Below are 20,769 nucleotides of genomic sequence, written 5' to 3'. Positions count from 1 at the left end.
AAATATTTCATAATTGTTTTTATGTCAATTCAAATCTACGTTTGCTGCAAGAAATTTAATTCTATATTATCCACCAATTCATTTAAAAAAAAACTGATGGAAAAGACTTTTAATTAACTCTGCGGTCGGCTAACTTTGATTCTGATACAGTTGCTGTCAGTATCTCTAAACTTAGTTTGGAAATCGAACATAATGGAGGATAAAAATAAAAGTGAGTCTCATGTGAGACCGTCTCACGGATCATAATCTGTGAGACGGGTCAACCCTACCCATATTCACAATAAAAAGTAATACTCTTAGCATAAAAAGTGATACTTTTTCATGAGTGACCCAAATAAGAGATCCGTCTCACAAATAATACTCGTGAGACCGTCTCACACAAGTTTTTGCCTAAAAATAATTAGTTTTCCTTCTGGAAATTTTTGTTCTAAATAACAAATTTTCCTTTTTTTAACTTACATTAAAATAATAAAATCTACCGGACCCATAATTTTTTTAAATTTCCTTTCCTTTCCCTTCTTTTCCTCTCAAACAAAAGTCTAGTGTTAAGAATACTCTTCTGTGGGTGGATGCAATCTATTTTTTTCACATTTTTTTTGTGATGCCTCTTTCGATTGTTCATATTAATATATGGAAGTTGTGGATTTAAAATAATAATAATAATAACAATAATAAATCATTTCAAACCCAAAGATTTTCAAACGTTTTTAAATTTAAATTATTCTTTATATTTAAATGTAACTTAGATTTATTATCGATTGCAAGTAATTATCTGATTATGATATATTTTATTTATAAATTAATGGTTTTTTTAATAATGATATATTAATATAAAAATTTAAAAATAGATAAATACTATTGGATAGAGAAACAAAAGCAATCTTGATTTTGATGATAACTAATTTTTTTCGTCTTTCTAAACATATTTTACTAAATTATGAAGTTTTTATCTCAAGTCGGAAGTTGAAACTCAAAATCAGTCAAACTGAAAATCTGGCGAACTGGAGTTTTCAATTAGATCTCACACCTCGATGATATAATGATAAGCCGCCGAAATGATTGAATAGAAAATTCTAATTTACACGAGTCATATTTTTCAACATCTCAATTGGTTCAAATGTTAACTAGACTAAATATTAGTGGCATGATCTTGATGATGGAAACGAAAACAACTATAAGCTTGGATAGAAGGATTATGGTATTATGATCATAACTCTCAGCTTGGTTATTCAAATAGAATGCTTAAATATGTGTTACAAACCTAAGATAAAGATCAACAGATCATCTTCGTAAGTCACAGTCTTAACCGAATATTAAGAAGATGATAAATCACGATGAAATTCCTGGTTCTACACATAAAATATATAAAATTTCAGATTGCTAATAGCATGACCCGTTAAGCATATTTTTCTCATACGAAATTGAAATTGAGTGATTCTTGATTCCATGAAAAGATGAGAAAAAAGGCTAAAACTTTCATGTTTATTATTTTATCCAAAAATCGATGAATCAAGAATTATAACAAAGCAAAATCAACATATCAACTTGTACTAGCTTGGCAACAACTCGCTTGGAATTGCTTAGATCAAGCAAACATCTCAAGCTCATAACATACCAGATCAACCCATCAGATCAACACAGTTATTGGCTCAATTTCAGAAAATGGCCAGAAACACGAATTTGATCGTTGTAATGTCATGATCCGTACACAACCTTTTCAAACGATCATATTATTGTATCTATTACCTATATCGTTATTGTGGGTTATAATACAACATATCGAAGATCGAACACAAGCTTTGAAAGTAGATTCAAAGCATATTAATCATACATGGAGAAATTAACTAGATTGAAAGAAAATTCATGTATGATGATACATTTGATATATACGGCAAAAATTCATCGCACACAGTCACTCTCACATATACATGATAGTTGAGTTTCAAAGTCTAAATGAGTCAGTATTCATACGAAGACATTAAATATTGTGTTTGTAGTATTGTCATAAGAGACTATAAATATTATGCGGATTGTGAGGTTGCGGCTTACAATCGAGTGTGGTAGGAGTTTCAATTAGACAATAGATAAATCATAAGTTGAAATGTGTTTGTACAAATAGTTGTACAAATCAAAGTATTGTAGTGAATCCTTCATAGCAGGACTTGAAGTATAAGTTGTTAATATCCAAACATCCATAAACAAATTCATATCTATTTATTTGTTACATTTAATTATTTCTAATGTTTTAAGATATATTATTAAAATATTTTATTTATTCTTCAAATACCCAAAATACCGCACATCAAGTTTTTTGATAAAATTATTCAAAAAATATGTTTTACACATTAAACTTGCATATCTTTTAAATGATTTTCAAAATGTTCGATCGATTATTACAATATATTATTTTTTGCGTCACCCGTTTGCTTTGAAAATCTATTTTCGGTGTTCAATATTTTAATAACCGAACTATTGTGGCTTAATACTCATCCTCTAAAAAATCATATCAAATATATTATTATATTTAATTTATGTAAATCAGAAAGATTTTAATAAGCAACAAGACTCAATGAGTCCCTTCAAAATTTTGACTCAGAAATATTCTGATATCTATTCTAAAGATAAAATGATTGAAGTCTACATTGAAGAAATGAAGACGGATCTTTATAAGAATATTGGATGTTCAGATTCCAAATCAGATAAATCTATGGGGTCTGATTCAAGTGAAAATCAATTCATTCACTTAATGCACATGCAGGATGCACAAGAAACAGAGGAATATATTCTTAATTTTTCTCATATTAGTGATATTTTCGAAAATTTAACAAATTCAAGAAAAGATAATATCAAATATGATTAGATGCTAGTGGAGTTGGTGGAATATCACTATCAACTTTAGTTAGTGACATTTCACTATCAACTTTTGAATTTTGTAACTATGTTCCTATTTGCTTTTTTAAAAAGCATTGTACTGTTTATATTTTTAGTTGGAATCCGAGGTTTCATGTCTGTCTCTTCCTTCTATAAGTATATTGTTTTGTGTTTTTAAAGGAACACGGTCGAGTTTGTTCCTCATAAATATAGATAAGGCATGTCAAATCAATTCGAATTCAGTTATTTTAGTGGTCTATATTTTATTTATATTGTATATATCAACCTAGATAGTCTTGTTTTCTCTCGGTAATATTATTAGCCATCACTTGCTCGAAAATTAAAACTCATCATCGAAGTATTCTGATACAAGTACTCCAAGCAATCCCTTTAACAACTCGACAAACAGAAATTCGCGGGGCATTTTAACACTTTAATTTGAAACACAATCCAAAGATAGTTAAACTAATGAGTACATGTTCAAAAATTTGAAGTCGATGCAAGAAAAAACTCTTTGTTTTTAAAATAAATATACCTCGTACATGATGTTTACAGGAAATGACAATCGTCTCTCAAAATACAACGATTTTTAACTTGTGATAATACTACTATAAATCATAAGTTTCATAAATATGAAATAAAACAAACCTAGTTTTAAAAATAGGAAATTCAAAAATTGAATGCAAAATGTGGCAGACAATTAATTGCATTAATAAATGTATGATTCCAAGGAATCGTTTTTGGTAGAAAGTTACAATCATTAATCTGTCATTTACAGTGTAAATTGCATGAACATTCTCCAATAAAAATTCGAAAAAAAAATCTTATTTAAAATTACTCGTATTTAAAATCCTATGTATCGGAAAAAACCGAGAAAAAATCGAGTACAAAACCCCTAGTAAATAGGAATAGTATATTTGTTGAATTTCTTTATAAAAGGAATAAACGAACTTGATTTTTGAAAAATATACATGACACTTTGGTCTATTTATATTACTTTAGTGTCTTTATTATTATTTATACAGGGTATGGTACAATTAGCTATAAACTTTACTCGAAAGCAAAGTACCATTTTATTCCCATCGATTTTTAATATGAGAAATGATAATCGTCTCTCAAAATTAAACTATCTTTATTGAGTGTAATAATTGTTCTTGATTGGTAGAGCGATCGAAATGTGGTGTTTGAGTTACTATACATTGTAAAATATTTGAATTTCATCATTGTTACCAGCTATATATTTTGGTAAAACAACAAGTATTTGATCTTAAAATTGATATCAACGTCAGTCTAATCTATACTAATTGTATCGAATCTTTGACTTAATAATTTTTATGTCAGCAATCCACGTAATCATTTTAAAATTCAAACGCAGTTAAGTTCTTTTCTTTCCCAATCGGATCCCAAAAATATTTATAAACAATGTCGTTCAACGGGAATTGGTCAGATAGAATTAAAAATCACATATGGTGCTGTCTGTGGTGTCATCTAATTTATTTATTCAATTTTGGAAAAAATGAAAGCTTTCACTTTATAGTGAAAAATTTGATATTTTATTTTATCTCCACAGTAGGCCAATGTGTATGCTCAAATTCCAACTTTTTTTAAAAAAAATTGAAAACGTTGGTGTTGAGAAGTTAATATATACATATATTTATATATATATATATATATATATATATATATATATATATATATATATATATACATATACATATATATATATACATATACATATATATATATACATATTAAAATTTAATCTATTTTTCAATAAATTTATTTGTGCAATTTTCAATAATTAATTAATATAAATAGAAGAAATAAAATCGAGACAAATAAAAGAAAGGACAGAGATAAAACAATACAACAAAGTCCCAATCAATATTTTGAAATCTTCATTCTATATATTCATCCTTTTCGTTATATTTATGATATATGGTTTTTGTTTTTTTATAAAAACATTTGGAAAAAATATCATCCAAAAACATACGCGTGTACGGATTAGCTTATATCATTCTTAAAGTTGAAGGAAAGTTCTTAACCGTGACCGAGAAAGTTCAAAGTCAAGAACCAAGTTATATTTTATCACAACTTAATTTTTATTAGAAAATTTATATTTTTTAAAATCTAATTTTTATATTTTATAATTTTAATTATTTATATTATTAAATTTCAGTTTTACAATTTTTTATATGTGATAATTTTAATAAATTTTATTAGAAATGATGACATTATAACACTATACACACAAACATCACATCACCACTGATCACATATATCTATATGTGAGATATATCGACTCAGTCTATACGGATAGTAAAACATAATTTTCTTGACATAAAAAATAATAATATATATGTGAGACATATCGACTCAGTCTATACGGACAGTAAAACGTAAGTCGGATCTGATATTCGTCTTGCGAAATCAAGTATCTCACATGTGCGATTAACAAAAAATTATTTTATATAATAATGATTAGAATTATTAATAAATATAATGTGTGGATAATTAATTAAAATTAATTGATATAATTAAATGAATATATTTAAATTTCAAATATTACGAATATAATTAGTATTTAAAAAAAATTATGTCATTTCGGATAACACTCAAATGATGCTTGGAACAAGGGTGGTTAATCCGATTTGTACTATTTTTTTTATTCGTGAATTTTCACACGTGGTTCTTCATGACAAGATTTTTAATGAGACACTTAAGCAACATCAAGGGAAGTCGTATTATTGTCCTTCATTAGGATTTTAGTTTATTAGATTTTTTTTAGTAAGGTTTTAACAAACGACAAACGTCAAATGACGTTCAAATGAGAGCATTGCAATATCATAGATGTCTGCAATTTGGGCGATCAGAGGAAATCATATCAAATATTTGAGTGATGGTGGAAAATTGTGATCACATCAATTCTTGTATATCATATCGACCATATTCAAAATTTTTTTGTATCTATGAATATGTAATTCATGTAATTCATTCGATATATAGAATTTACCCGTGCATTACTTTTTAGTTAGTTTTTCTTTTAGCTTATTAAATTTAGGCAAAAATAAAACACACAACCAAAAGCCCAATAGTCTCGACTCTCGATCCATTCTCCACACTTTGCATCAAATATATCCGGCCTTTTCTTCTTTCACAAGCCACAATCGATCAGCGTGGAAAACGGGTGAGCGTCCTTCCTTTTCCTACCAGGTGAAATTCATGGTTTGCTGGAACGGATCAAAGTTTCGGCATTTTTTCTTTAACATATGATTTTCATTTCGGCTCGAAATATTGTTGTGTAGCGCCGAGGTTATCGAATCACAGCTTTGATATTCTTGGATTTAGCCTTTGATTGGTGTTGCTGTATTTTGTTGCTAGTTATACTGCGAGAAAATATTTTTACGCTCGGATTTTTCCATTCTTTGTCATTATTTGCTAGTTTTTTTGACGTCTGAGAGATTTTCATGGCACTGTGAAATGATATGGGTCGGTCATTGCGGGAGTGATTCTGCGTTTTTTAAAAGGGATTAGTGTGATTTGGATTTAGCCGCTGTAAGTAATATCACTACAAAAAAACGCGGAGGTTAGCGCGACGGTCAAAAACCGTCGCTAAAACCGTCGCCAATTGGTTATAGCGACGGTTTTGCGTCGGTTCGGTTACCGTAACCTGGGGCCGCGTCGCCTTTTTAAGCGACTGCAATCTGAGAAACCGTGACCATTATGGCGAACGGTTTTCATTATGATTACCGTCGCCATTTTGGGCGACGATGAAATTAAAAAACCCGTCGCTATAATTATAACGACGGTGTAATTTTAACCATCGTTATTTTAAGCGACGGTTATTTCCAACAGTCGCTATATTAAGCGACGGTTATGTGTAAACCGTTGCTTCCTATAGCGACGGTTTAGGATTTCAACCGTCGCTTAATATAGCGACGGTGCTTTACAACCCGTCGCTTTATTTAGCGACGGTATTGTCAACACCGTCGCTATATAAAGCGACGGTTCAAAAGAATCCGTCGCTATTTTACAATTTTTTTTAAATTAAATAAAATATATACATTGTGATGTTTAATTTAAAAACTATTGAAAACAAAATTTAAAAAACATAATCATATTATTAGAACAAAAATAAGAAGAAATTGTTTTGTACATCTGTCATAATAATAAATCACAAAAAACAGTATCTAAGGTGACTGCGTCTCGTCGTCGTCGTCTTCGTCGTCGTCGTCTTCGTCGTCGTCGTCTTCCCCGTACCCCTGCGTCGGAGGAATATAAGTCTGTGAAAATTTGTACCTACGAGAAGACTGACCAACTGACGCGCCACGGGCTCGGGATCGACCCCTGTGAGAAGTGTCGGGTACAGACGCCCGAGTTCCTGACGTATGCCCAGTAGCTGCCTGTGACATGCCTGCAACTAGGACTCGGACCTGCTCCTCTAGTGACGTCATGCGATCTCTCAGCATGACGTTCTCCGCCGATATAGTCTGCACCGTATCGCAAAGCTCATCGTTACGATGTAACGACCGGTCTAGAGCCTGGCGAATGTCTGCCATCTCCTGAGAATCGGACGATCGATCGACACCCGACGACCCACCACGTCGCCCCGGAGCCATCTCGTCGGGATAGAAGGTGTTGGCCATGGACCCACACCCGTACATCCTCCCCTTCTTCTTCCCCCCAACCACACTCTTGAACATGTCGTTTACCGACTGCGGGCTGGGGACTTCAGGCTCTGATCCATCGAAGGGAGTGACCGACTCAGCCATGAACCGCTCCATCTCCTCCTGTGATGATGAATAGAAATGAATCAAATCGAATTTATATATTGTTGCATTAACGAGTATAAGTAAATTTAAATAACTTACGTGGATCATGCAGGATCGTGTGTCGACGAAAGATCCATCTGCATGTCGATGTGTGTGAACGTATAACTCCCATGAAGTTGGATCTCTGCCATGACGGTCTCGCTAAAATAAATTCAATAATTGTAAAACATTAACATTTATAAGTAATGAGATCTAAATATACACACACACACATATATATATATATATATATGATCATATACAACTGAGAATAATTAAACTAGAAGAAATACCAGATCCTGCCCGTGCGCGCTGTACGTCTTCGCACCTACAATGTGCTTCGACGTCCCTGTACCAGTCCCTGCAGGCTCGCTGTTCCTATTCGCCTTGTTTTTCGCGGCTCTGCTCTGCCAATCCTCCTGCTGCCATGCAGCATTCCAAGAAGCCCATCTCTCCTGCGGGACCGACTGTGGATACCTGTTCTTGCTCCTCCAGCCATGAATGGTCCGTCGGTATATGATGGCAATGTTATGGGTCCACAACGCCCGTACCTGAGCGTCAATGGCCTCCGACCATCTATACCTCAACTGCAATATTTATTATCTAAGTAAGTTATTAATTTAATAAAAATTGAAAAATGTGATTGTAAAACTTACGCAAATTGAAAAATGTGATTGTAAAACTTACGCAAAACTGCTCCCAGTACCACTGGCGCTGCTCAAGTGTCACGTATTTCCACGAATAGCCGGTGTCACATGTCTGAAGTTTGAACTGTCGTGATATGAATCTCGAGACACTGTTATTATCTGGGAGAAATCTATAACCAGGAAAAAAAAAGTAACTTTAATATTTTTCCTAAAAAACTTAAATAAGTAGAGCAGAAATTCTGCAAATGTGAGTGAAGGGAGAGGAGAGGTGTGAAGAAAAGTGTCCGAAGACGCGGCAATTTATAGAGAATTTTTGTTAATAGCGACGGTTATTTTAAAACCGTCGCTTTGATTTAATAAAACGTCGCTAGTAGCGACGTTTCATGTGTAACCGCCGCCGATCTAAATAGGCGACGGTTTAAATTTGACGGTCGCAAAACATGGCGACAGTTTTATTATAAGCGTTGCTATTTTCGGTTTTAACGACGGTTTATATTAACCGACGTTATATATAGCTACGGTATTTTTTCCTACCGTCGCCACAAATAACGACGGCTTTTCGTCATCCGTCGCTTATCAAAGTAAGCGACGGTTTGTGAAAAGCCGTCGTTATTTCTGGCGACAGTATGTGTAAAAGCGTCGCTATAAATAGAGACGGTTCACTTAAAACCGTCGTTAGTTAAACGACGGTTTTAAATAAACCATCGCCTAATCCAATTAGCGACGGTTATTTAAACAACCGTCGCTATATAGCGACGGTTAAAGAAAAACCGTCGCTAAATTAGCGACTATTTGAATGAAACCGTCGTCAAATGGAGCGTTTTTTTGTAGTGTATACTGCTGCAGGTCTCTAATTTAATTTGCAAGTCTGTCAATATTTTATCCTAGCATGGAAGATTTAATTGAGAATCTAGGGACTGATTTGTGTTTGTTATACGTTTTTTGTAAACGTTGTAGCGTTATGGATCCTAGGAAACACATGCGAACTGAAGACGGAGGGACTATTATAATGAAATCGATGGAGGGGGCAACCCACTTTCTAGTTCCTGGAATTTTATGGGGTCTCTTGGATGCTGAACAGATGAATTCTCCTGGTCTGATTCGCACATTGAAGATAACTGGAAGAAGAGGGTTGTTGTGTGCTGCAACGGGTGGACTCTATGTTGGGGCGTGGCAGTTACTCGAGAAATACAGGATGAAAAGAGACATTATTAATGAAGTAGGAAGTGGATTTGTGGTTGGTGCTGCTTTTACCGGTTTGATGAGTAAGGTTTTTGTTTTTATTGATTAAATTTGTGTCATCTCAGTTTACGAGCAATTGAAATTATGATGCTGCATCCTCGCTGCCTGGCCAAAAGTGCATGGAGTTTTTCGATTGTTTGTTGCTTATTATCGTCTATAAATGTAAGCATCCTCATTTGCATCATCTAAGGAGTCTCTCAGGAGTCTTGCATGAACGTGTCTGGAGACAATGAATTCGGACTAATTCTCCTCGTTCGTGTGGCTTTATGAATTTTTGGTTATTTGGAATTGATACTTATGCACACATGACTTTAGTGAGTGTGCACTCCGTATTCATTGTAGTGTAAAAATTAAAATGAAAGCATTTTAAATGTTATGAAAGACTAAGGCAATCAGGCATGGTGTGTTTCTTGTAGCTTCATCTGTGACTTCTTTACGTTAACGAACCTAATTTTCCCATCAGCTATCACAGACAAACACACCTTTGTTTTTGGTGTTGTTTCTGATGGATTTTATTTTCTTAGCTAGCTTTAAAACACTTGACCAAGCCTCTCTTATTTGGTGATCACATACATTTCACGATTTTACAGTTTAAAAAGCATAGGATTTGCTCTTGAGTTTACTTATCTCGGTAGCCAGATTGCAACCTATGTATTACCAAATCAACATCTTGTGCAATATGTGTGTGTGAAGGCTTGTATGTGAGGATGTCCTTCAGCTGCTGAAATTTATTTTCATCAACGAGTTTCGTTTGTTTCAATAAGAATTTCTGGAATATGCCGTTTTCCTTCCTTTAATTATATCAAACAAGCGATACTGAATTTTTGTATATTTTGGCTGATATGACGTTATGCGGTCTAGACAGGAGCATTTCAATGGGAATAACTGGAGGAATTACATTTGCTACGGCTGTTGTTTTCATCGATAGGCTGATATCTCCAAGATAGTCCCGATGTTAACTAGTTCTGACTATGAAATCTTACTCAGATGTGATTCATTGTCATCTCTAGTTGCTGAGGGAGATTAAATCTTACTCAGATGCGATTCATTGTCATCTCTAGTTCTGATGTGAGAATCATGTTGAAATTTTAGATTGATGCTTAGAAGCTTGAAATTATTTTATAGTCGTGTTGAGATCCATTCCCTCTTCACTTTTGGTTTTATGATCGTCGTACTTAATTTACTCTCGTTTTTTTACTTTTTGTTTCAAGACACCGGATTAACTCCTTCCTGGCCGCTTATGTTTTTGGATCTTTTTATGTTGTGAAATTACTTGAGTAGATTTTATTTTCATCATATGATTTATTCAAGTGAGCGATGAGAGCTGTCAATGATGCAACAATTATAATTTAAAATTTGAACACAAACACGTCGGTCACTTTTTTGAGGTTTTTAATTCTTTGAGGAAACAATAATTAATACATGATTAAGCATGTTTGCAATTGAGTTTACTGTGAGGGAGATATTAAATAGTGAGTGTTCCGTTTTATTTGAAAAAATGTGTGTAAAACTAGATTAATGATGATTTATATCTTTCTCGATGAACAAGCTATGTCGGTTTGTGCATTACCCTACTAATGTAACATAGTTTTGCTATACCCGATTCAGATAAATTATCAAGGTTAATATAGTTATATTTAATCAAGATATGATAACTAAATCAGATAGTTATAATATTCATGTATCAAAGGACGGACCCTTTACCACATGTTGAGTGACGGCAGTGTGCATTGGTGTCGAATCTGTCAATTTCCAGTGGGAGTCGCTCTTCAGACTTGGTATGTGTGTTGCTACTGCAAAATTAAATTTTAACTTAAAAAAATCATAATATATCTTTTTCCGTTTCTCTTTTTAAATGTGTCATTTTTTACATTTCATTTTTAAAAAATTAGTTTAGAGTCTATTATGTGGTTTATTTTTTAAAACTTACTTTTTCAGTTTCAATGCGAAAAAATTAATATTTTTTAAAATCTAATTTTTATATTTTATGATTTTAATTATTTATATTATTAAATATTCAGTTTTACAATTTTTTTATATGTGATAATTTTAATCAATTTCATTAGAAATGATGATATTATAACACTATACACACAAACGTCACATCACCACTGACCACATATATCTATATGTGAGATATATCGACCCAGTCTATACGGATAGTAAAACGTAATACTCTTGACATAAAAAATAATAATATATATGTGAGACATATCGACTCAGTCTATACGGACAGTAAAACGTAATACTCTTGACATAAAAAAAATAATATTTTTTCATGGATCGGATCTGATATATGTCTTGCAAAATCAAGCATCTCACATGTGCTATGTATGAAATATTATTTTATATAATTAATGATTAGAATTAATCAATATAAGTGTGTGGATAATTATTTAAAATTAATTGATATAATTAAATGAATATATTTAAATTTTAAATAGTATGAATATAATTATTATTTTAAAAAATATTTATGTCATTTCGGATAACACTCAGATGATGCTTGGAACAGGGGTTTAATCCGATCTGTACTATTTTTTTATTCGTGGATTTTCCACACTTTGCATCAAAATATATCCGGCCTTTTCTTCTTTCACAAGTCACAATCGATCAGGGATTCCGGGTGGAAAACGGGTGAGCGTCCTTCCTTTTCCTACCTTGTGAAATTCATGGTTTGCAGGAACTGATCAACCGAGTTTATCGAATCACAATTTTGATATTCTTGGATTTAACCTTTGATTTTCTCGTATTTTAGATTTGGTGTTGCGGAATTTGTTGCTAGTATACTGCGAGAAAATATTGTTACGCTCAGATTTTTTTCCATTATTTGCTAGTTTTTTAACGTTTGACGACATTTTCATGGCACTGTGAAATGATATCGGTCGGTCATTGCGGAGTGATTCTGCGTTTTTTAAAAGGATTAGTGTGATTTGGATTCAGCCGCTGTAATTATCGTTCTCTTTGTTATCGAAAATATTTTAGATGTGCTGAGGCCGTAGTTTGCTTGTAAGTAATATACTGATGCAGGTCTCTAATTTGCAAGTCTGTCAATATTTTATGAAACATCTGTTATTCGTTTTCTTAAAACGTGTTAGAAATTTTTTTTAAACCCTCATAAAATTTGGCCAACCACTTACACAATGCATAAAATATTTTTGCACAATTTTAAAAATAAACATCCAACTAACATTTAAAAATCCAAAGGAAAATATTTTAAAGCATAAAATCGTCAACGTTTTACCAACCTAAAAACATTATTTGAAAAGTATAGCTCATACTATAACCTCTCAAAAATCTCTCATAACATAAATAAAAATCGTAAAAATATCTTTAACATAACTTAAAATCAAGAATCATAACTAGTGCGGAAAATTAACGTCGCTCCTCGGGTTATGTGCACCTTCAATCCAGCGAAGTCAACCATCAAGACCTCCATAAAAACATTATTATCATAATCACCAGCATCAATCACACCTAGTGAGTCTAAAGACTCAACACATTATATTTTTGATAACGAGTACTACATATAAAGATAACATACAACAGTGAAAAATACTTGTACTTAAAATATCGTTTACATGAAGATGCATAAACTTTAAACATAAACATTTTCGTAAACATTTTCATGAGGGTGAAAACCCTATTCAAACTTGGCGTAACCAAGATGAGCTGAGCTCTGGGCTCCTGAACTGACTGGGGGTGAAAACCCTTGTAAACTTGGCGTAACCAAGATGAGGTGAGCTATGGGCTCCTGTAAGACAGGGTGAAAACCCGTGTAAGCTTCAATAATTTTGAAAGAAAAAAATGTAATTTTAATAATGTAACTGAATATAGCATCAAATATTTAGGTCCTTTCTACAAAAGTAACTGACAGAATAAAAGAAATTAAAGATGTAATATCTATGTGATGTTATTTGTGGAGGTTGTAAGCATTTCATGGCCTCCTCAATTTCTTCTCTGCCAGATCTTCGAAGTAGTAGGCACCCGAGCTAAGCTTATCCATCAACTTGAATGGTCCTTCCCATCTTGGATCTAACTTTCCCACGTCCACATCTTGAACCTTCTTCCAAACTAAGTCTCCCACTTGAAAGCTCCTCTGAATGACCTTCCTATTGTACGATTGGGCTGTGCGTCTCTTGTAAGCTTCCATCCTTATGGCCGCGGCTTCCCTCTTTTCTTCCAAGAAATCTAAGTCCGCTGCTCGCCTCTCACTGTTTCGTTCATCATAGAATATTACTCGGGAGGTCTCTTCGTCATCTCTGCCGGGAGCACTGCCTCATTTCCATAAACTAAGCTGAAAAGCGTCTCCCTGATGCCAATCTTCGGAGTGGTTATGTACGACCATAGCATGCTTGGGAGCTCTTCCACCCAATTTCCTTTTGCATTCTCACGTCTACGTCTTTGCTCAATCTTCCCACAGACGGCGCCAATTGATGTTGCTGAAATCGGTGATGTTCATTGGGAGGTCGGATTTCACTGGTGGAGCTCGGTTCAAACCTTCGAAGGGTGGTTGGGAGGTCGGATCTTCACTTTGGGAGCTCGGATCAAACACCTCGAAATCAAGAAACACAAACAAGAGTGTTAGAAGGGGGCCGGAAGGTTGTTCCGGCGTAGCCCCTCCGACGCTCAAGTCAGAGAACAGAAAACTGAGAGAGAGTAATGTGTGTGCAGAGAGAATGTGAATATATGAATTGAATAAAACAATGAACGGAACCTGGTATTTATAGGAGAACAATAGAGTCCTAGTTTGGCAGATTAGGATCTTCAGAATCTTCGGAAGATTTGATTAGATCTTGCCCAGATTTGATTTAGATATCGTGCCAGATTTAATTAGATCTTTAATGGGCTTTACCTTTCTGGGCTTTGATCTCTGTGGGCTACGCGCTTAATATCTGAGTAAGAGCTCTCGTAGGTATGAGCCCGCCTGAAGCCAGGACCTTATGGGAGCTCGGCTCGGGAGCTCGGCAGAGGATCTCCAATCGCCCCGATATTACCTTCTTGGAGGTCGGCTCGGCTTGGGAGGTCGGCCAGGGAGCTCGGCGTGGGAGGTCGGCTGACCTCCCCGATCGACGGAACTGCTGTTATGGGAGGTCGGCTGGGATGACCTTGGGAGGTCGGCATGGGAGCTCGGCGTACCTCCCCGATCGACGGAACTGCTGTTGTGGGAGGTCGGCTGGGATGACCTCCCAGATGACCTCCCGCGCTTCTCTGAATGCCGAGTTCTCAATTAGATGGGCTACTGAGAGCGGGCCGATCCCATCCTCAATCCGGGGGTATCAATGATGCATAAATTTTAAAACATTTTCATGATCCTTTTTCATAAACATATTCATATCATCCTCAACATATTCATATACATATTATCATCAACATATACATACTCTTTTTTTCTTTTCGTTGAATTCAGATCGTTAATTGTAACTTTCGTGTTCATTTACGTTTACGTCTACGTGTTGGGCGATGGATCCATCTACAGGTAACCACAGTACTGGGCGGCGGGGACACCAGCAACATCTCACCAGTCAACTGGGCATTGGACTTACGTATTAACATATCAATATATCATCGTATACATATACATATTCATATCCGTATCCAAGAAAACACGATCGTCGGGCTCCCACTGAGACCATAACCGTCACGATATCTCCAACATATCATCGTATTAGCCACAATTACTTCATTTCCTTCAACGTTTCATATTATCATGACTTTATAAAATTTAAACATGCATGTAAAGTTTTTCATTTAAACCAAACATGCAACATGTCTTTTAAATGTCCATCATCAAACACAAAATCCATAAACGTTTTAAAAATAACATTTTAACATATAAAAATTCATAAAAATTTTAAACAAACATTTCAACATCATAAACATAACATTTTGACATTTTAAACCGTAAACATTTAAAATAAATCTTTCGTCATAAAAATCCCTAAATATATAAAATTCCAACAACATTTAAAATAATCATTTTAACATATAAAATCCCATAAACATTCATAACCATTGAAAATAATTATATTAGCACATAAAACAGCATTCAGGTCACTGCCATGACGTTTACAAATTTGTAGGTGTAAAATGATCGTTTTACCCCTGAACGTAAAATTTCACATTTTTAATTTTTTCTTAATTTCATTGGCTTTAACATGTCCCAAATAATTATTTAAGCCTACATGAATTTTCTCATATTTTTATTTAGACTAAATCGAGGACTTTTAAATTAATCTTTAAATGTGATGTATTAATGTGTTTTAATCCCGAATTAAACCAAACCTTAATATAAAATTCCCAAATTGAAACCTTAGACTTATAATAATTATTTAAGCTTAAATCTAATTTTTCATAATTTTATAAAGCTTAAAACTAGGTGTTTCAATTAACTCGTTAATTAGCGTTTCGTGAGACGATTAAATCCAAAACTCGTTATTTTAATCCCAAATTTTAAACATAGCATTTTTATTATTTATTCTACCCTTCCAAATCATGAGCCACACCCGTGGACCAATGGATTCAATTTTAGTCTTTTAATTTTCGTTTTTGACACATCGACGAACGCACCGAGCCATCTCCTAATTTACTCGAGCCACGCCCAAGCCACCTTGAGCCAAACCCGAGCCAACCCACCTACGAACCCTACTGTGCAATCTCAGCTCGAAAAACCAGCCTTGGCCTGCCCAAAACACTTCTGAAACTTGGCCCAACATTCTGCACCCGTGTGAGCGTGACTCCCTTCCCTTCCCCAATACTCCTAGCCAACTAGGACACCTCCAACTGGTTAACCCTCGATCCAACCTGACCCTAACCACCCTGGAACACGCCCATACCAAGCCCAGGCCAACCCCAAGCCCCAAAACCGAAGTTCCACCAGCAGCAGCAAGAATGGCCGAGAAACCCACCTAGCATGGACTCCATGTTTCTGTTGATAAGACCTAGCCAACCCAACCAGGCCCTGAACCAACCATTCTAGCACCCTTCTAGGACCTTAAGGACCTAACCTAGACCAGCCCAGGCCCCCTGGACCGAGCCACAAGCCTGCACAAAATTCAGAACTTGCGTGCCCCCCCTTAGCTTCTCTCGGGTAGGAGTCCTTGCTGTCAAGGACTCATCCCACCCCCTTAGCTCGAGTCCTAGCATGGCTAGGACTCTTTCCTTGACTCCCTTGTGACCTTGGCTAATCCTTGGAACCAACCAAACCAGCCCAGGCTTTGTACTCCCAAAACCGTGAACCAACAAGACACAACAGGCCAAGTGTGGTTCTAGCTTTCATGTTTCATGATTTCCCACATTTTTGTGTGTTTCTAGGACTCTATATTCATGTAAAACAATGTCTAATCATGTCCTGATAATGACAACCCCTTTAACATATATAAAACATGAATTTGGAAATTTAAAACACTAATTTAGAACCCATAAGCATGTAGTTACGAAAATTTATCTTGTGTGCTATATTTTTCTCAAAAATCATGCATAAACAAATACTATGGTGTGATGATGAGTAAAAGGAGAATATGGCGTGCTTTTGCGTATTTTACGCACGAATAAAAGTTGAAGAAAAAAACGACGAAGAGGAGGGCGTAAGTTTGATAAATCCTTGAAGCTCTCTATTTTGTCCTCTCAACCAATATGTGTGTGTATCGTGTATAAGGGGGTGGGGAGAGTTTGAGTTTGATTGGAGTGTGTGGCCGTGTGTTTATGATGTAGATTGGGGGGGGGGGGGGGGGTTTCATATCATATATACTAATTAATTTACTAATCAAGGCTTAAGCCTAATATGCCTACCAATTAGGTCCATTAGTCTTAATTAGAATTTAATTAAGATATTAAAATAGTTTTGAAAATAAGTTTGTAAATTTATTAGCCGAGTTGTCAAAAAGCTCGTATATTTGCTGAAAAACCAACACCGATAAAATTTACGTCCCGGCGTATAAAATCACCTCAAAACCCTTATTTTCAAAAATAAGAAAAAGCATCATCCACATTTTAAATAATTAAAAAAATATTTAATAAAAATATTTTCTAATTTTCAGCCATCGGTCTCCGTTCCTCGATCGCAACTCGAATAACCTTTTAAAATTATATTTTAATGCCATCATGTAGAAAAATATATTTTAAACATGTAAATATGCACAACATAATTAATTAATCCAATTAAAAATAGTTAATTAAAATACAACAGAATTTAATAATTTGCGTGCATGTGGTTGGTGTTGACTTTTAAATTTAATTGAGAATCTATGGATTGATTTGTGTTCGTTATACGTTCTTTGGAAACGTTGTAGCGTTATGGATCCTAGGAAACACGGGCGAACTGAAGACAAGTGGACTTTTATAACGAAATCGATTGAGGGGGCAACCTACTGTCTAGTTCCTGGAATTTTATGGGTTCTCTTGGCTGTTGAACAGAAGAATTTTTCTGGTCTGATTCGCATATTGAAGATAACTGGAAGAAAATGGTTGCTATGTGCTGGAACGGGTGGACTCTTTGTTGGCGCGGAGCAGTTACTCGAGAAATACATGATGAAAAGAGACATTATTAATGACGTAGGAGGTGCATTTGTGGTTGGTGCTGCTTTTACCGGTTTGAGAAGTAAGGTTTTTGTTTTTATTGATTAAATTTGTGCCATCTCGTGTTTGTTTTTATTGATTAAATTTGTGTCATCTCAGTTTATGAGCAATTGGAATTATGATGCTGCATCCTCGCTGCCTGGCCGAAAGTGCATGAAGTTTTTTGATTGTTTGTTGCTTATTATTGTCTATAAATGTAAGCATCCTCATTTGCATCATCTAAGGAGTCTCTCAGGAGTGCTTGCATGCGCGTGTTTGGAGACGGTGATTCGGACTGATTCTCCTCGTTCGTGTGGCTGGCGGAGTCTGCGGCGTCATGCGGCGGGCGGCGTGGGTGGTCGGTGGATTGAAGAAATTGCTCTTCCACTTTTGTGGCGGTGGTTGTCGGCGGTAGGAGGAGGGGGTAATCGGCTGCGGCCGCGGCGCAGGAGAATGGGGTGGTCGGAGGGGGTGATCGACGTCAGGCGACGGCCGACGGTGGTCGGCAGCGGGCGGCAGGGGTGGTCGGTGGACGGTCGAGGGACGATCGACAGTGGTCTGCGGCGGGGGTCGGAGGGGGTTATCGGCGTTGGTCGGCAGCGGGCGACGAGGGTGGTCGGTGGAGGGAAGTGCTGGCGAGTTTGGATTTAATAATTAAAAAAACTATTTAATAAAAATATTTTTTATTTTTCAGCCATCGGTCTCCGTTCCTCGATTGCAACTCGAATAACCATTTAAAATTATATTTCAATGCCATCATGTAGAAAAATATATTTTAAACATGTAAATATGCACAACATAATTAATTAATGCAATTAAAAACAGTTAATTAAAATACAAGAGAATTTAATAATTTGCGTGCATGTGGTTGGTGTTGACTTGTAAATTTAATTGAGAATCTATGGATTGATTTGTGTTCGTTATACGTTCTTTGGAAACGTTGTAGCATTAAGGATCCTAGGAAACACGGGCGAACTGAAGACGAGTGGACTTTTATAACGAAATCGATTAAGGGGGCAACCTACTGTCTAGTTCCTAGAATTTTATGGGTTCTCTTGGCTGCTGAACAGATTAATTTTTCTGGTCTGATTCGCATATTGAAGATAACTGGAAGAAAATGGTTGCTATGTGCTGGAACGGGTGGACTCTTTGTTGGGGCGGAGCAGTTACTCGAGAAATACATGATGAAAAGAGACATTATTAATGACGTAGGAGGTGCATTTGTGGTTGGTGCTGCTTTTACCGGTTTGAGAAGTAAGGTTTTTGTTTTTATTGATTAAATTTGTGTAATTAAAATACAAGAGAATTTAATAATTTGCGTGCATGTGGTTCGTGTTGACCTTTAAATTTAATTGAGAATCTATGGATTGATTTGTGTTCGTTATACGTTCTTTGGAAACGTTGTAGCGTTATGGATCCTAGGAAACACGGGCGAACTGAAGACGAATGAACTTTTATAACGAAATCGATTAAGGGGGCAACCTACTGTCTAGTTCATGGAATTTTATGGGTTCTCTTGGCTGCTGAACAGATGAATTTTCTGGTCTGATTCGCATATCGAAGATAACTGGAAGAAAATGGTTGCTACGTGCTGGAACGGGTGGACTCTTTGTTGGGGCGGAGCAGTTACTCGAGAAATACATGATGAAAAGAGACATTATTAATGACATAAGAGGTGAATTTGTGGTTGGTGCTGCTTTTACCGGTTTGAGAAGTAAGGTTTTTGTTTTTATTGATTAAATTTGTGTAATTAAAATACAAGAGAATTTAATAATTTACGTGCATGTGGTTCGTGTTGACCTTTAAATTTAATTGAGAATCTATGGATTGATTTGTGTTCGTTATACGTTCTTTGGAAACGTTGTAGCGTTATGGATCCTAGGAAACACGGGCGAACTGAAGACGAATGGACTTTTATAACGAAATCGATTAAGGGGGCAACCTACTGTCTAGTTCATGGAATTTTATGGGTTCTCTTGGCTGCTGAACAGATGAATTTTTCTTGTCTGATTCGCATATTGAAGATAACTGGAAGAAAATGGTTGCTACGTGCTGGAACGGGTGGACTCTTTGTTGGGGCGGAGCAGTTACTCGAGAAATACATGATGAAAAGAGACATTATTAATGACGTAGGAGGTGCATTTGTGGTTGGTGCTGCTTTTACCGGTTTGAGAAGTAAGGTTTTTGTTTTTATTGATTAAATTTGTGTAATTAAAATACAAGAGAATTTAATAATTTGCGTGCATGTGGTTCGTGTTGACCTTTAAATTTAATTGAGAATCTATGGATTGATTTGTGTTCGTTATACGTTCTTTGGAAACGTTGTAGCGTTATGGATCCTAGGAAACACAGGCGAACTGAAGACGAATGGACTTTTATAACGAAATCGATTAAGGGGGCAACCTACTGTCTAGTTCCTGGAATTTTATGGGTTCTCTTGGCTGCTGAACAGATGAATTTTTCTTGTCTGATTCGCATATTGAAGATAACTGGAAGAAAATGGTTGCTACGTGCTGGAACGGGTGGACTCTTTGTTGGGGCGGAGCAGTTACTCGAGAAATACATGATGAAAAGAGACATTATTAATGACGTAGGAGGTGAATTTGTGGTTGGTGCTGCTTTTACCGGTTTGAGAAGTAAGG

At 35.4% G+C, this 20,769-nt stretch overlaps 2 protein-coding genes and 1 long non-coding RNA gene across 4 annotated transcripts; 1 reads left to right on the top strand and 2 right to left on the bottom strand.

The window, feature by feature from the left end:
* Positions 1-5,973: 5,973 nt before the first annotated feature.
* LOC140803560 (outer envelope pore protein 16-3, chloroplastic/mitochondrial-like) lies at positions 5,974-10,577 on the top strand. Its single transcript, XM_073159470.1, has 3 exons — positions 5,974-6,058; positions 9,287-9,594; positions 10,433-10,577. The coding sequence occupies exons 2-3, from the start codon at positions 9,291-9,293 to the stop codon at positions 10,516-10,518; spliced, it is 390 nt and encodes a 129-aa protein (XP_073015571.1). The 5' UTR covers positions 5,974-6,058; positions 9,287-9,290; the 3' UTR covers positions 10,519-10,577.
* Positions 6,091-20,540, bottom strand: LOC140803561 (uncharacterized). 2 transcript variants are annotated; one of them, XR_012111903.1, is made up of 3 exons: positions 20,449-20,540; positions 12,308-12,533; positions 6,091-6,220 (listed from the first exon to the last, which is right to left on the bottom strand). It is a non-coding gene; the product is annotated as an uncharacterized lncRNA (long non-coding RNA). The 2 variants fall into 2 exon arrangements; XR_012111902.1 differs by lacking the exon at positions 20,449-20,540 and adding an exon at positions 17,856-17,961.
* On the bottom strand, positions 6,959-8,895 carry LOC140803220 (uncharacterized). The gene is made up of 5 exons (XM_073158961.1): positions 8,864-8,895; positions 8,370-8,499; positions 7,976-8,269; positions 7,743-7,844; positions 6,959-7,661 (listed from the first exon to the last, which is right to left on the bottom strand). Exons 1-5 carry the CDS (start codon positions 8,893-8,895, stop codon positions 7,062-7,064), a joined length of 1,158 nt encoding a protein of 385 aa, XP_073015062.1. The 3' UTR covers positions 6,959-7,061.
* Positions 20,541-20,769: the final 229 nt, after the last annotated feature.

This window comes from Primulina eburnea, chromosome 10 (genome assembly GCF_022965805.1).
Source record: "Primulina eburnea isolate SZY01 chromosome 10, ASM2296580v1, whole genome shotgun sequence".
In the NCBI taxonomy this organism is placed as follows: Eukaryota; Viridiplantae; Streptophyta; class Magnoliopsida; order Lamiales; family Gesneriaceae; genus Primulina; species Primulina eburnea.
Note: the sequence above shows the minus strand (reverse complement) of the source record. Positions and strands in the feature narration are given on the sequence as shown.